This window comes from Pristis pectinata, chromosome 6 (genome assembly GCF_009764475.1).
Source record: "Pristis pectinata isolate sPriPec2 chromosome 6, sPriPec2.1.pri, whole genome shotgun sequence".
In the NCBI taxonomy this organism is placed as follows: Eukaryota; Metazoa; Chordata; class Chondrichthyes; order Rhinopristiformes; family Pristidae; genus Pristis; species Pristis pectinata.
This window is the reverse complement of record NC_067410.1, coordinates 13,589,172-13,606,463: the sequence shown is the minus strand read 5'-3', so window position 1 is coordinate 13,606,463 and position 17,292 is coordinate 13,589,172. Positions and strand designations below refer to the sequence as shown.

Here is a 17,292-nt window from a genome sequence, read left to right as displayed (position 1 = left end):
ATTTTTGGGAGAAATTATACTGCTTTTATTGGGAAAAGTTACAGTAGTTTTTGGCATATACTTTTAATTCTTTGCCTATCTAAATGGATTCTGAGTAAACTGACCTTCCTCGTTCTACAGTTCATCACTGTGACCTCATTCATATGTCCTGTCTCCAACTCACTGGTTGGCATAGTGTTATCAATAAACGCTCTGTGATTATAAATTCACTAACATTCTCTTTCTTCTTTTAATGCTGCTTCATATCTTCTTATAATGGACAAACAGAAGGTGAGAATCTATTAGCTGGTCTGTTATACTTCTTTTAAAAAAAAGAAAGGAAACAGAAATGGGATAGGACTGCTTAGAGGTGTTCCAACCTGCTGTGTTATTGAGTCTGCAAACTGCCTCCAATCTGTCAATCCCCATTGACGAGCTGTCAGCTCACAACCTGAATGCAGCCTGCCTTGGCAATGTGCACCAATCAGTTTGACAAAATATGGAGCTCCATACCTTAGTGTACAATAAGGTCAATGAGTGTGTCAATCCCAAAAAGCATCCTGTGAGTGTGTTAACATGTACTGAATAATGCGAGGACACCAGCTTCAAACCCCAGTCAGCAATGAAACTACTTCAGTTGTACACAACGTAAGTGTGGCCACCTTCAAATCTTATTGTGATGTTCATGTGCACGGCATCAGGTATTTGTCTATTATGATGAGGACAAAACTGTTAATTATTCACAAATATGTCAATGCAAGTACTCTGCTCTGTATTACATTATTTTTAAATATGCACCTGACATTTAAGATGTCACATAAAAATCTGATAAAAGTTGTTTCAAAAAATCCTCACTACTTATATAAGGAAAAATTAGACAGACATGAAATATATAAGTTGGTTATTATGTCACCAAATGTTAGCTGGTTTAATACTTGTATCTGAAACAGGAAGGCATGGTTCAAGCCCAACTCCAGGCACCTAATCTAGGTTTAAATATCAGAGCAGCACTTTACAGATGAGACAGTAAACCATGGCCCAGTTAAGCTGCTCAAATGTTCATAATATCCTTTGGAACTATTCAAAAATGAGCAGAGTATCCAACTGTTGTGGAAGCTTGACCATCACTGCCAAAAATGGATCATATGGTTATTTATCTCATTTGCTGTTTGTGGGCTCTTGTCATGTTTAATAGTTGTTCTATCTGCTGCAAAGCAAATATTACTTCATTTAAAAATAAATCAGTCGGGATAAAATGGGTGAGGCTGTGACAAAATAAAATATAAATACAAGACTCATCTAGTAAAACCTCATTTGACCTCACTGGAAGTTTCTCTAAAAAGCAGAGAGTTCAAGATTATTTTATCCTTGACTTTCCTCATTTTCTAAGTTGTTTGTTCAACATACGATCGATGCAGGTAAACATATTCTTTAAATAGTATCACAGAAATCTTTGGGTAAAAATCATTATGGAACAGCAATCTCCTGGAGCTTAGCTTTGATCTGTTTTTAACTTAATGCAAGTACAGCTTGTTTTTGACATCTGTGTTTGAGAGCTCTTCAGATGCAGATTGTTATTGGAGAACTGTAGATGTAATCACAGTGCTCATTAGAGGTACTGAAACACTCCCAAGCTATGTACCTCCCGTCCCTGTGTGGAGGACAGGATCTGTTGTTCCCAGTTGACAAGAAAATGAACTCAATGAAATGACCTTATCCCGACGTCTGTACAAAGCACAGTCCCTCGTTGACAGTGGAGGGGCCACCTGATTCCAATCCTTTGTAACGAGTAGTTAGGAGTTGTGTGAAATTGGTCCCATGTGTACCCCTCCCTTAACCCCCAAATCCTAGAGTAATCCCCGCAAAGCCTATTGCAGTAACCAGTGTGGATGTGCTATTGACTGCTTAAGGATACACACAGTGTAGTAGAACTGTAGCATAAATTGGGAATCCATCGACAGGCTCTCTGTGAATCAAAGCACCATGTTGCTTTCTAATAAAGGCCTATTCTAACCAGGTTATAGATAGATCTGAAATATCATTTTAGTGCTATTTTGAAATGGATACAACAGCCAAGAAATTAGATTGCATAGTGCTAACTATTTTAATGTTATGTGATCGAAAATGTACTTAGAGTGAAACATAATAGTGACCAAATCCAAATTATCGGAGCACTCCAGGGATATTTGACTGTGTTGTCCCAGGTACAACCATTGTTATGAACTCCCAGGACAACTAAGCTTATGCAGTGCAGTGCCTCATTGGGATCCCACTAAGTCCAGTATTTACCTTTTATCCTTGTCAGACCCGTCCCCAAACTACCCCACCCACACGTCCATCTCTCCCTCACACCCTGTGATTGGCTCATCAACTTTCCAATTCCCATGAAGCCCTAACCTCCATCCCTCCCTCATCACTAGACCCACAGTTCATTCCAATTCTCTGATCAACCTAACCCAGTGATCACCAGAGGCCTCCGATGGAGATACCATTTTTCTCTGTCCACACCACCTGTCCTCCAACCACTTATCTGATCGCCAGCCCAATTCCAGACCCCACTAGGGCCAGTGAGCACCAGGTCCTCACTCTTACCCCCTCTTCTCCCACTCCCCCCCTACCATCAAGGTAAACTTTTTCCTGAGCAGCACGTTTTCGACCATGAAGATTTGCAGTGCCCACACAGTAGTGAATGAATCCATTGGTGGTGTGCTACTACTTCATCCAGTTTGAACACATTTTAAAGGTGCACCCCACTTCCTATTATGTTCTTGTTATGAAGGCATCATTCGCTGTATGACCTGTCCTATGGGTCATTGTATTTAAGTGAATGTGAAGCTATGTGATTACACCTAACGTTGAATATAACAGCGCTCCCAATCTGAAATTGATATTACACTGGAGCATGGACATCTGGTGTTATGTGAAGCTTACACAGGTTGCTCCCTGACAGATGAAGCACCCAGGTTTTCACAAACAAATTGATCTGCTGGGAATGTGCCAGTAGAAAACGTTCATCCAGACCATAAGGTCAATTGCCAAGTCTCTGTAGTATTAACTGTTCTGAGCTGAAATTGTTTCTTATGATTGACCCTGTTGAAGAATAGAAGACTGCGGGAGTTACTACTCATTATGGCATCACCTCATTCAAACCGGTACTGGAAAGTATTTATGGATGATCACTAGGCAGGATTGAATAGGTGCCAGTGACATGCTTGAATAGCCTGTCAAGTCTCATTGTCCAAATCTTACTATTGTGGCCTAAGCAATGCTTAAACACAGCCAGCATTGAAATGTGCGTTTAGAATAAGGGGGAACAACAGTCCAAACTTGTATTCATTTCATCAGATTTTGGTATTTGTGGTTAGCCGTGTTTATATAAAGCTTCATCACATCCTTCAGAAGCATCTCAAACTGCTTCCCATGCAGACAATTGCCCCGAAGTGGACTATTTATATGTGAGCAAACATGCAGAAATTGTTTACAGTGGGATAATTAGCAGTGTGTGTTTGGTGCAATTAGTCAAAAGACTTATTTCTGGCTAGATCAGTGGATAGACGCTGCTCTTCCTTAATGAGTGCCATGAGATCTTTAAAGTATACCCGCATTATTGGAGCAGGCAGCAATCCAGTGTACATCAATATTACACTGGAACTTGGACAATTTTTCCTGAAATGAGGCTTGAACCCATGACCTGTTGACTTAGGGATGAAACCAGTCTCAACTAAAAGGCTCAGGGTGGTATCTTGTGCATTTAGTTCCACCATTTGGTATTGGTATTGGTTTATTATTGTCACTTGTACCGAGGTACAGTGAAAAACTTGTCTTACATACCTATCGTACAGGTCAATTCATTACACAGTGCAGTTACATTGAGTTAGTACAGAGCACATTGATATAGTACAGGTAAAAACAATAACAGTACAGACTAAGGTGTCACAGCTACAGAGAAAGTGCAGTGCAATAAGGTGCAAGGTCCCAACAAGGTAGATTGTTAGGTCATAGTCCATCTCATTGTATAAGGGAACCGTTCAATAGTCTTATCACAGTGGGGTAGAAGCTGTCCTTAAGTCTGATGGTACGTGCCCTCAGGCTCCTGTATCTTCTAACCGACGAAAGAGGAGAGAAGAGAGGATGACCTGGGTGGGTGGGGTCTTTGACTATTCTGGCTGCTACACCAAGACAGCGAGAGGTAAAGACCAAGGAGTCCAAGGAGGGGAGGCTGGTGTCCGTGATGCACTAGGCTGTATCCACAACTCTCTGCAGTTTCTTGCGGTCCTGGACAGAGCAGTTGCCATACCAAGCCGTGATACAAGTTCTACCAATTTGAGGATGAATTTCTTGAGTTCTTGCATTTTGTGTCCATTGTTTGAAATTGGACGAAATGCAAGAACTTAGAAATTCAACCTCAAATTGGTAGAACTAAATGCACAATATACCACTATGTATTGAACAGTTCCCTAGTACAATAAGATGGACGCTTGACCTCACAATCTACCTCGTTATGACCTTGTACCTTATTGTCTACACTGGACTTTCTCTGTAGCTATTATACTTTATTCTGCATTCTGTTATTGTTTTACCTTGTACTACTTGGATGCACTGTGTAATGAATTGATCTGTATGAACGGAATGTAAGACAAGTCTTTTTACTGTACCTCAGTACATGTGACAATAATAAACCAATTCCAATTCCATCTGCACACTGTACCCTGCTTCTGAAATTCAGTGGAGTGGAATTTCAGCTACCAAGTATAATGCACATGTGCTACTGTACTGTGTGGTTCAGTGCAACTGAATCAGAAGTGGATTTCTCTCCCAAGACCTCAGGGGATGCCATGGAATTGAACACAAAAGGCTGAATCCTCTCTATTGAATGCTGAAGAATCGTGATGAAGTGAATCCTTCAGTCCAAGGATTACCACATAATATATATTAGTTATGAGGCTTCAGACCTGTTGATATGAAAATGGATATGCTGTTTTCCTGCACATTTATGTACACTGAAAGTTGGACTGTTCTCCACTACTGGTGTGCAAATGCTGATAATGAAGGACATTTGTCTTCAGCTACAGTGCATGGTGAATTTTCCCATTAAGGAACAAATACCAAAAGATACTGTACACAAGGCATGAACCTCAATAGCAACTACCATTGTGTCTCTGGTAATTCAGGGATGTGGGCACATTCTGCAGGGAATTACAATTCCAATCACTGCCTCTTGGGGAAAGATGGTGACAAAGTGTCAGTTTATCTTCAGTGGGGGGATGGAAGAACTGAGTTGGGATATCTTCTACTTAGACAGTCCCTCAGGATTGAGGATATCCCGGTTGCGTTCTGGTTCAGTGGGCTCACAGATGACTGATAAGGCTAATATGGGATCGCTGCTGTGTTGTCTCTCAATTGTTCTCTGGCAGTTAGCTGAGTTACCTAAATAGATTACCTGAAAGAAGAATATAGTTGGAGCAGGAGTTGCCCATTTGGCGCCTTGACCTTTGTTCATGCTGTCTATTTTCCTTTCTGATTTCTATATCCCCCATGCCCTTAATGTCCATAATAATGCTTGCCAGCCAAAGAATGGTACATGGTGCACAAGGAGAAAATGAAATGGGAACATGAAACATAAATAGAAAAAGAATCTGAGGTATTAGTAATTGCCCCTCAATGTCTCAGTATTTCTGTTCTGTATCCTTAATTTGTATTCAGACAAAAGTCTGCATAGAGAAAGGAGACAAATGCTCAATTAAATATTAGACAACACCACAGCGGTCCTTTACTGTCTGAACTGGATCTTTTTGTGACTCATCAGACTCTATCTACCGTGAGAATTTCTCAATGCTTTGAAAGAACCATTGTCAATCTAGATTCCATCTGTAACCACTGAAACATATCATTTGTACTGCACTTTATCTGTAAGCATCTAAGATAATAAATCTCCACAGGCAACTTGGTTAATATTAGCCTCAAAGAAAATTAGTCACAAAGCCAGTGAACTACAATGAAAGATGAATAAGCATTTCATTACTTCATATGAAATAGCTCAAATTAACTCTCTTGATTACTGAAAGGCATAGAACTTCTAATGCACAGCAGAGTGTTTTATGTGTTATAAATTATAAAGCCAAATTCTGTATGTGCTTAATGCACTTCTACGAAATAATAGCCCAAACTTCCATGCATATGATAGACTTAAAGGTGGAGGTCACTGGATGAGTTTTTGAGAGAGTGACATCAGCAAGCATGCCATACATTATTGATGATAGCCTCGTGATGCCCTATCTACATGCATAAGGTATCATATCTGTTAGATGGAGGAAACCGATTTGGTGCGAGCTTTCAAAAGGAACTTAGAGGTGAATAAATTGTAATGGTATGGGGCAGGAGTTGGGGAAAGAACCCAGTTGTCTTGTCTTTCAAAAGAGCCAGCTGAAAGGGGCAAACTGGGTTGAATGGGCCTCCTTCTCTCCAGGACTGTCCTGAACACACTTAGTGTACATTCGTAGCCTCTGGCTATGGCTGCATGCCTGCCCATGTTCGCAGCCTCTTGTTCCAATTAGACAGCTGACTACATTGCGACCTGGCACCGTGCTTGTGCTAATGTGCACTCAGAAGCTGAGCTCCAAGTCATTGTCAACTTATTCTTTGGAGCATGCAAGACGATGGGTCTTAAACTGAACATCTGCAGAACATAGGTCCTCCACCATCCTGCCCTCACTGCAGAACACCATCCTTCAGTAATACAAGTCACGAAAAGACTATGAACCTTTTATCTCGGGGCTGCTTCTCAGTGAAGGTAGATCACCATCACCTTCATTGCGACAGTGCAACCTTTGGTCGATTGAGGAAAAGGATATATGAAGATCAAGATTTCAAACTTGGCACAAAATTCATGGTCTATCAGTCAACAGTAACTCATGCTTCTGAGACCTGGACTTCCTGTAGCAGGCACATAAAGACACTGGAAAGATACCACCAACCCTATCTCTGCAAAATCCTCCAAATCCACTGGAAGGATAAGCAAATCAATGTAAGTCCCCTCTCTCAGGTCAACATCCCCAGCATTGGTGCCCTAATTATAATCAGTTGGCTCCTTTGGGCAGGCCACGTCCTTAGCACGCCCAATACCAGCTCTCTAAACAGATATCTCGTCCAAGATCTATTATGGGAAGAGATTAGAAAGTGGCCAAAGGAATCAGAATCAGGTTTATTATCACTGACATATGTCATGAAATGTGTTCATTTGTGGCAGCAGTACAGTGCAAGACATAAAGACATAAAAATTACAAAAATAAATAAATAGTACAAAAGAAGAATAATAAGGTATGTTCATGGGGTCATGGACCATTCAGGAACCTGATGGCGGAGAGGAAGAAGCTGTACCTGAAACATTGAGTGTGGGTCTTCAGGTTCCTGTACCTCCTCCCCGATGGTTCAAGGATGTGCTCAAAACTTCCTTAAGACAACGCATCATCCCCACGGACTCCTTGGAATCTCGGGTCGGTATCCTCTTGATGTGGAATGGTATTGAGATCTCCAAATCTGTACATTGGGAGCAACCACAAGCCCATCATAAGGAATGCATCACCTCACAAAGTACCCAAGTACGCACCTCCTGTCTCATTTGTGGTTTCCAATTGGTTTCATTTGTCACCTCAAAAGCAGAGTGGAAACAAGTCATCCTTAGTCCTGAGAGACTGCCTAAGAAGACAACTATTCTATAATTCTGAAACCTGACCCCAACCAGCCCATTGCCGACCACCAGGTTACATGGTATATTTGTGCCCTGCTCTCAAAAGGCAGCTGCTTGTCGAAAACTTGATGCTGGTGGTCCAAGTTTTGCAGCCCTTACCTTTAGGAAATCCGGCTGCTGAGTGGAGAAATGTAACCGAATTGAGTAGCAAAATGGTGTTTATTATGATAATTGTGCAGAGAATCAGGTGTGGTTCATCTGGTTTCCACCAAAGTAAATCTTCTGCCAAAAGTGGATTCCCTTTATTACTGCCATCAGATAATCCCACCACACCCACTGTACATTCTGTGATCTTTACCTGCCTTCTGAATGTTTTGTGAAGGGACCCATTGTATGGTAATCTTTTTTTCCCTCCTTTCTTGCTGCTGCACTCCCCACCGACAGCCCATCCTCCCAACCAGCCCCATTTTTTGCATCTGCTGGGGACAATGGCTAGTGATGGATGGATGCAGCTTCTTAGCCACAGAATCATGGAATTTAAAGAAGATAACAAGGTGGTGCCATTAAATGTACAAACTGACCCTGGGTAATAAACGGATTCTGTTTCTACACATGTTCATAAGTCATTTTTGTCTGTAGGTTGTAAAAATACACACATATCACTTGGTATGGTAATCACAGCACTTAGCTCCACATTGTAATAGATATCATCAAAAGACTGATAAGAAAGATCAATTATTAAAAGGGGAGAGAAAGAGAGGAAACTAGTTATGTCATTCATAGGAATGAACATAGGTATGTACATTGGATTTTTGAATTTAATAATATTGAGCTTGTTAGTATGTAACTTTTGAAAAACATTAGGATAGATGTCCCCAGAGCTGGACGGGATATATCCCAAGGACACTATGGGATGTGAGGGAAGAAGTTTCTGAGCCCTTAGCGATGATCTTAGCGTGCTCAGCAGCCACAGGAGTAGTGACAGATGATTGGAGGGTGGCAAATGTTATTCCTTTGTTCAAGAAAGGGAGTAGGGATAACCCTGGGAATACAGACCAGTGAGCCTTACTAAAGTGGTGGGCAAATTATTGGAAAAGATTCTTAGGGAGCATTTGGAGAAGCATAGTCTGATTAGGGACAGTCAGCATGGCTTTGTGAGGGGCAGGTCGTGCCTCATGAGCCTGATTGAGTTCTTTGAGGATGTGGCAAAGCAGAATGATGAAGGTAGAAGTGTACATGAAGGATGTGGTGTACATGGAGTTTAGTGAAGTGTTTGATAAGGTTCCCCATGATAGGCTCATTCAGAAGGTCGGGAGGCATGGGATCCAGGGAAACTTCGCTGTGTGGATTCGGAATTGGCGTGTCCACAGAAGGCAGAGAGTGGTTGTAGATAGTGCGTATATTCTGCCTGGAGGTCGTGGCCAGTGGTGTTCCACAGGGATCTGTTCTGGGACCCCCTGCTGTTTGTGATTTTTATAAATGACTTGGATGAGGAAATAGAAGGATGAGTTCAAAAGTTTGTTGATGACACGAAGGTTGGTGATGTGTGGATCGTGTAGAAGATTGTTGAGGGTTACAACGGGACATTGATAGGATGCAAAGCTGGGCTGAGAAGTGGCAGATGGAGTTCAACCCGGAAAACTGTGAAGTGATTCACTTTGGAAGGTCGAATTCGAAGGCAGAATACAGGGTCAATGGCAGGATTCTTAGCAGTGTGGAGGAATAGAGGGATCTTGGGGTCCAAGTCTATATAGGTATCAGGGAAAGGGGTGTTAAGAAGGCATATGTTGGCCTTCATTAGTCAGGATATTGAGCTCAAGAGCCATGAGGTAATGTTGCAGCTCCATAGAACCCTGGTTAGACCACACTTGAGAGTATTGTGTTCAGTTCTGGTCGCTTCATTATAGGAAGGATGTGGAATCTTTCAAGAGGGTGCAGAGGAGATTTACCAGGATGCTGCCTGAATTGGAAAGCATGTCTTATGAGGATAGGTTGTGCAAGCCAGGGCTTTTCTTGTTGGAGCGAAGGAGGATAAGAGGTGACCTGATAGAGGTGTTTAAGTTGATAAAAGGCATAGATCGAGTGAGCAGCCAGAGACCTTTTCCCAGGGTGAAAATGGCTAACACGAGGGAGCATAATTTTAAAGTGATTGGAGGAAGGTATAGGGGGAGGGATGTCAGAGGTAAATTTTTTACACAGAGAGTGGTGGGTGCATGGAATGCGCTGCCAGGGGTGCTAGTAGAGGCAGATACATTAGGAACATTTAACAGACTCTTAGATAGGCACATGGATGATAGAAAAATGGAGGGGTATGTGGGAAGGAATGGTTAGATTGATCTTAGAGTAAGTTAAAGGTTGGCAAAGTGCCTGTACTGTACTGTAATGTTCTATGTAGGGGTGCCCATAAGTCGGGTGTCTGTGTAGGATTTCAGACTTTCTGCCACAACTGTGGCTCCTCGCTAATCCCTCCGCCCACATGCAAATATTGAGGCCAATCTACTTGATCTATTTATTGAGGAGGTAATGCATAATATGCCATGCATATATATTGTGAATACTACCATTGGTGTTGCCTGTCCATGAGGAATCCTGTGGTTTTTACAATGCAGGGCATAGCAGTTGGCACACTCAAGATGATTTCACCAGTCTGTGCTGCCAGAGAAGAGCTTTCCCTGATACCTATATAGACTTAAGAAATCTTCCATAAAATCCCTTTATTACTGTATTTCCTTCCTTAAGAATCACCCCACCATACATGTCCTTATTTTCGAGTTCAGGGAGTCAAACTGATGCCAAACTGACAGTCTTGTGTAATATCCCTGAGAATGTACACTGCTGCAGTGTAATGTGTCTAATTGTGTTGAATTTCACCCCTACGGTTCATTTGCTAATATAATAGTATTGCATATCTGTTCTTATACTGCATTATGACTGATCATATTCTAATACATCTTCTGTTTTGTGAGATTGCAGGGTTATCATATCTGAAATTATATTTGACATAACTTGTCACGATAACTTTTTAAATTCAGAATAGTTGTATCATTTAAGTGATGGCAATTGCCACTTGGTGCAGTAAACCTGACAATAATCCTGATACTTAATGCTACTATTTTTTTTTCAGGATTTCCTTGGTCAGATTTTTGTCACTCTGGGAGAAATCATTGGATCTGCAGGCAGTCGTGTAGAGAAATTACTAACGTGAGTGGCGCCATGATATGTGGAATTTTATTTTAAATTTTAAATGTTTGGATGTCTTCAATATTTTATTAGAGTCAGATGCATTTGCAGACTACAAATGTGGAGTCTGCAGTATCTTTTGACATAGTACCTGGAAAAAAGTACTTCCCGGCAATACTGGTTATGATGATATGCCTGGAAATACTGCTTATGATGCAGTTCCTGGGGATACCAGATATAATGAGGTTACTGGCAATACAGTTTAATGCTATGCTTGGGAATATTGCTGAAAAAACTAATGCCCATTAAAACTGATTATCATGCCCCTGAATACTGGTTATGATGCAGTGCCTGGGGATATTGATTTTAATGATGCTTCAGTGAATACTGGTTATGATGTACTGCCTGAGGGTACTGGATTTGTTACAAAGCTGTGAATATTATTTATTATGCTTTATATCCTGTTGGTACTGGTTTTAGAGCAGTACTTGGGAATACTGAAATACTAGGATAGCTAATAATGTGCCTTTGTATAAGAAGGGCAGCAGAGATAATCTGGGCAACTATAGGCAGGTGAGCCTTACATCAGTGGTGGGAATGTTACTGGAAGGGATTCTGAGAGAAATGAATTAATTGCATTTAGAGAGACAAAGATTGAATCAGGACCATCACCATGGCTTTCTGCATGGAAAATCATGTCTCACAATTTTATTGAAGGGGTGGCCGGGAGGATTGATGAGGGTAGGGTGGTAGATGTTGTCTACATGGACTTTGGCAAGGTATTAGACAAGTTCCCAAAATTGGTCTTGGAAGGTTAGAGCACATGGGATCCAGAGTGAGTCATCCAATTGGATACCAACTTGTATTGGTGGAAGGAGTCAGAGGGTGGTGGTGGATGGTATGTTTTTCAGATTGGAGACCTGGGACCAGTGGTGTGCCACAGAGATCGGTGCTGGGTCCTCTGTTGTTTGTCGTACTGTATGTATTAATGATTTAGATGAGAATGTAAGTGACATGATCAGTAAGTTTGTGGATGACACCAAAATTGGTGGTATACTGGACAGTGAAGGAGGTTGTCTAAGTTACAATAGGATCTAGATCAGCTTAGAAAGTGGACAAAGAAATGGCAGATGGAATTTAACTCAGACAAGTGCAAAGTGATTCATTTTGGGAAGTTAAACCAGGGCAGGATGTATACAGTGAATGGCAAAGCCCTGGGAGTGTTTTTGAATTGAAAGACCCAAGGGTACAAGTATGTAGTTTCCTGAAAGTGGCAACACAGGTGGATACAATGGTGAAGAAGGCATTATGATGCAGTTCCAGGTAATACTAAGTGTAATGATTTACTCAGGAATATAGGTAATTATTCAGTTCCTGGTTATGCAGATTTTTACACAGTGTCTGGGGATATAACATTGTTCTTGCAATGCTGGTTATGACACTGTGCCTGGTGTTACTGATCATACAGTGCTTTGGCACATTGGTTTTAAAGTGCTACTCCTGGGAATATTGGTCATAATGAGTACTGGTGAAGCCTGTTCATCAAAGAAAGGGGCCCTCTCAGCCCACCTTGTCCATGCCAGCTGCGATGCCCATCTATGCTAATCCATTTGGCAGCACCTTCTCTGACAGCTCGCTCTAGATAATCACGACCCTCTGTCAGTGGAAAACTTACCATTCATATCTCCTTTAAATGTTTCCCCTCTCACCTTAAACCTGTGCCCTCCAGTTCCAGACTCCCCTGCTCTGGGGAAAAAAAAAGATTCTGATTCTCTATCCTATCTACACCCTCATAATTTTATAAACCTCTATAAGGTCATCCCTCCACCTCCAACCTTCCAGTGAGAATAGACCCAGCCTATCTAATTGCTCCTTAAAAATACAGCACTCCAGTCCTGGCAACTGATGAATCTCTTCTGCACTCTCTCTATTGCTACCACATTCTTTCTATAGTGTGGCTAAGTGGAAGTTAACCAATGTTTTGTACAGCTGCAGTTGACATCCCAAGTCTTAAACTCTGTGCCTCATCCTGTGAAGGTAAGCAGACCAAATGCTTTTTCACTACCCTATCTACCTATGTTGCCACTGTCAGGGAGCCATGGATTTGCACCCCAAAGTCTCTCTGTACATCAATGCTTCTGAGGTTCCTACCATTTACTGTACCAGAATTTGACTTCCCAAAATGAATTACCTCACACGTATCTGATTAAATTCCATCTGCCACCACTCTGCCCAACTTTCCACCTGATCTGTGATCCACTGTATCTTTAGACAACCATCTCTGCTATTGATAATTCCACCAATTTTTGTGTCATCTGCAACTTATTAAGCAGACCACCTACATTCTCATCCAAGTCATTTTTGCATATTACAAACAACAAAGGTCCCAGCAACAACCCCTGTGGTGCACCACTTGTTGCAGATTTCCAGTCAGAAAAACACCCATCCACCAGTACCCTCTACCACCAATCCCCAGGCCAATTTTGGATCCAGTTTGTCAACATGCCTTGGATCCCTTGTGTCTTAACCTTCTGGACCAGCCTACCATGTGGGACCTTGTCAAAAGCCTTAGTAAAGTCCACATAAACCACATCTACTGCCCTGCCTTCATCATTTATATTGTACTCCCCAGCTGTACTGGTTATGATGCAGTGCCTGTAAGTCCTGATCATGCTACTGTGTGAATGCTAGTACTGTTGCATTGCCAATGAATACTTGTAATGATATAGTGTCTCTGAATTTTCGTCATACTGCTGCCCCGTGAATGCTGGTTATGTTCCATTGCCTGTAAATCCTGATTGTGTAGCAGTACCTTTGAATACTGGTTATGTTGCATTGTCTGTGGATATTGGTTACGATGCAGTGCCTGGGTGTACTGTGTCTGGCACTGTACCTGTGATTACGGTTATCATACAGTGCCTCAGGATACTGGCTTTAATGTAATGAGTGGGAATGCTTGTTATTATGCAGCATAGGGATACTAATTGTACTGCTGTTCCTGGGAACACTGGTCATAATGCTGTTCCTAAGGGGATACTGGTTTGTGCATTGGCTGGGAATACTAGATATGATGCAATGCCTGTGAACCTTGTTGATGAGCCAGCATCCCTGAATCTTGGTTATGCTGCAGTATCTGGGGATACTGATTTTGATGCATTGCCTGTGTACACTGGTTATGATGTTGTGCCTGTGAATACGAGTTAAAATACAGCACTTGCAGATACTGGTTGTGAATACTGGTTATAATGTAGTGCATGCGAATACTGTTTCTAATGCAATGCCTGGTGATAGAGTCATAGAGTCACAGAGCTGCTGGTTATAACTGAGTATCTGGGAATTCTGTTATGACACAGTCCCTGTGAACCTTTGTCATGCTGTGAACACTAGTTACATGGTAGTACCCAAGTGTACTGATTATGTTCCAGTGCCTGTAACTCTTGGTCATGCTGTTGTCCATGTGAATATAGTTATATTGTGTGGCCTTTTTAATACTGATTATGTTACAGTATCCATGTATATTGTTCATGTGCATTGTCCATGAATACTCCCTATGTTGTAATACCTGTGTACTCTAATTATAACGCAGTGGCAATGAAACCTGGTCATGCTGTCGTCCCTGTGAATGCTGATTATAGGGACATTAGAACATAAGAAATAAGAGCAGGAATAACCAGCTTGGCCCTTCAAGCTGCTCTGTCACTCAAGACCATGGTTGATCTTCTACCTCAATGCCACTTTCCTGCACTATCCTTATTTCTCTTGATTATATTAATATCCATGAATCTATTGATGTTGCCATCCATGTGAATATTGATTATAATGTAGTGTCTGGGTGTACTGATTATGATGAAGTGTGTGTGAATACTGGTTATGATACTGGTTTTAATACACCTTGGATATTATCCTGTATTCCCAGGCACTAAATTATAACCAGTATCCCCACTTTGCTTGGGGATATGGTTATGAAGGGATTGCTGGGACATTAGCTATGATGCAATAACTGTGAGTTTTTTAAATTTTGCAGTGCCTGTGAATACTCTTATGATGCAGTGCCTCTGAATCCCCCTTATCCTGCATTCTGGAGATATAGGTGTCTGGGGATGCTGCTAATGATGCAGTCTTTGGGGATAATGGCTACGTTGCTAATCTGGGGATACTGGTTATGTTGCAATATCTGGGGATACTGGTTATGTTGCATATCTGGGGATACTGGTTATGCTGCAATATCTGGAGATACTGGTTATGTTGCATATCTGGAGATGTTATGTTGCAATATCTGGGCATACTGGTTATGTTGCAATATCTGGGGATACTGGTTATGTTACATATATGGGGATACTGGTTATGTTGCAATATCTGGGGATACTGATTATGTTGCATATCTGGGGATAGTGGTTATGTTGCAATATCTGGGGACACTGGTTATGTTGCAATATCTGGGCATTCTGGTTATGCCAGAGTGAGTAAGAGTCAGGGCGTACTGGCGATATGGCATCAACCAGCATCCAGGTTTCAATGCAGTGCCTTTGAATATTTGTTTTGATGCAATGCTTTGGGATATTACATGGGAATGGATCATTATTATACAGTGTCTGGGAATACTGTTTGTACTGCTGCTTTGGGAATACTGAGTGTAATGCTTTGTTTGGGAATACTGGTCATGGTACTGCTCCTTGGATTATAATAGCATTGGGATCCTGGATATTATGCAGTGCCTTGGGATATTGGAGATGAGGCAGTGTCTTTTTTGGTCATGATTCATTTTCAGGGATTACTGGTTACTGCATGGTGCCTGGGATGCTTGTTGTGCTGCTGTGCTGTGGAATGCTGGATATGATGCAGTGTCTGTGCACACTGTTATTATTGCAGTGATTGTAAAGCCATGGTTGGGAGTACAACGTAGAATGCAGTAACTGTGGATGCTGGCTGTAATGCAGAGCCGGGGATATTGCCTGTGGTGCATTGCTTGGACATCCTGGTTACAATGCAGTTCCAGAGAATTTTAGCCATGATCCTTTGCTTGGAATACTGGTTGTCATGTTGTGTTTGGGAATACTGTTGAAATTGCTGTATCTGGGAATCTGTGGGAATATTGATCGCATGATGAGTCAGCCTCAAAATACTTTCTAAGGTGTTGCGATGGGACGACATGGACAATGCTGTGCCCTTGAATATTAATTATATTGCTGTGCCTGGGAGAATTGGTTATGATGTGATGCCTGACATGGCTGAATATGACGCAGTGCCTGGAAGTATCATTTAAGATATTTAAGATAGTGTCTGAGAATCCTGGTTGTAATGAAGTTCGTGGGATTATTGGAGACACAAGAGACTGCAGAACCTGGAATCTGGAGCAAAAAACAAACTGCTGAGGAACTCAGTTGCTCAGGAGGTCAGGCAACATCTGTGAGGGAAATGGACAGTAAATGTTTCGGGTGGAGACCCTTCATGTGGACTGGACCCAAAACGTCAACTGCTTATTTCCCTCCACAGATGCTGCCTGACCCACTGAATTCCTCCAGCAGTTTGTTTTTAGTTCACGGGATTATTAGTTTTCAGTCTGTTGGGAATCTTGGTAGCAATGCAGTGTCTGAGAGCTTTGTGTCTGTTGCAGTTGCTGGGAATTCTGGATCTGGATCATTTTCTAGGAATACTGTTTATATTGCAGTTCTTGGGAAAAGTGGATGTTATTGATTGCCCCAACTACCTACATTCTTATTTGTGACAGTGTTGCCGATATTTTCGAGAATGTAATTGAAGCTGAAAAAGTCTGAAGACTCAGAAAGTCTTGGTATTCAACTCTTTGCAGATATGCTGGGAATATCTGCAGCAGAACATTCCCATTTTTGCTTCCTCATATAAAACAAACTGCAGATGTTGGAAATCTGAAATAAGAACAGAAAATGCTGGAAATACTCAGCAGGTCAGGCAGCCTCTGTGGGAAGAGAAACAGAGGTAATGCTTCAGGGTGACCTGAAACGTAAGCTGCCTTTCTCTTTCCACAGATGCTGCCTGGCCTGCTGAGTGTTTCCAGCACTTACTGTTTGCATTTGGTTAAATGCATCAGCTATCAGCAGCCTGCAAGTAGCAGAATGAGAGATAGGTGCAGTAGCAGGCTGGGATAATTGCCAACAAACAGGAAGAAGCGGAGCTTGAGATTGGCAGGTGAAAGAGGTCTGAGGAAGGAAGGGACATGCTTACTGAAACCACCTTCTTAAATTTTGGCCCATTATCTGCGTCATTCACTAACTCCACTAACTGCATTCATCTCCAATCTAATCCTCTGTATAATTGGCAAAGGGACAGTGGGGAGAGAGGCGTGTTACACGGTGAGTTGTTATGGTTTGGCTTGCCTCGGCTGAAACAAGGAATAGTATTGACTTTAAAAGGTGAATTAGATACAAATGTGACAAGGAATAAAACTTGTAGATCTGTTGGGAAAGGAA

At 41.8% G+C, this 17,292-nt stretch overlaps 1 protein-coding gene across 6 annotated transcripts in view; it reads left to right on the top strand.

Moving 5' to 3' along the window:
• The window catches only part of LOC127571321 (copine-9-like), a 324,183-nt gene that overhangs the window by 142,947 nt on the left and 163,944 nt on the right, over positions 1 to 17,292 (top strand). For 5 of the 6 annotated variants that reach the window (XM_052017597.1, XM_052017598.1, XM_052017599.1 and 2 more), the window contains one exon: positions 10,791 to 10,867. In XM_052017597.1, the coding sequence (XP_051873557.1) occupies positions 10,791 to 10,867 (77 nt within the window). Of the gene's footprint in view, positions 1 to 2,624; positions 2,628 to 10,790; positions 10,868 to 17,292 lie in introns of all 6 variants that reach the window. The other variant, XM_052017600.1, reaches the window with a different exon arrangement.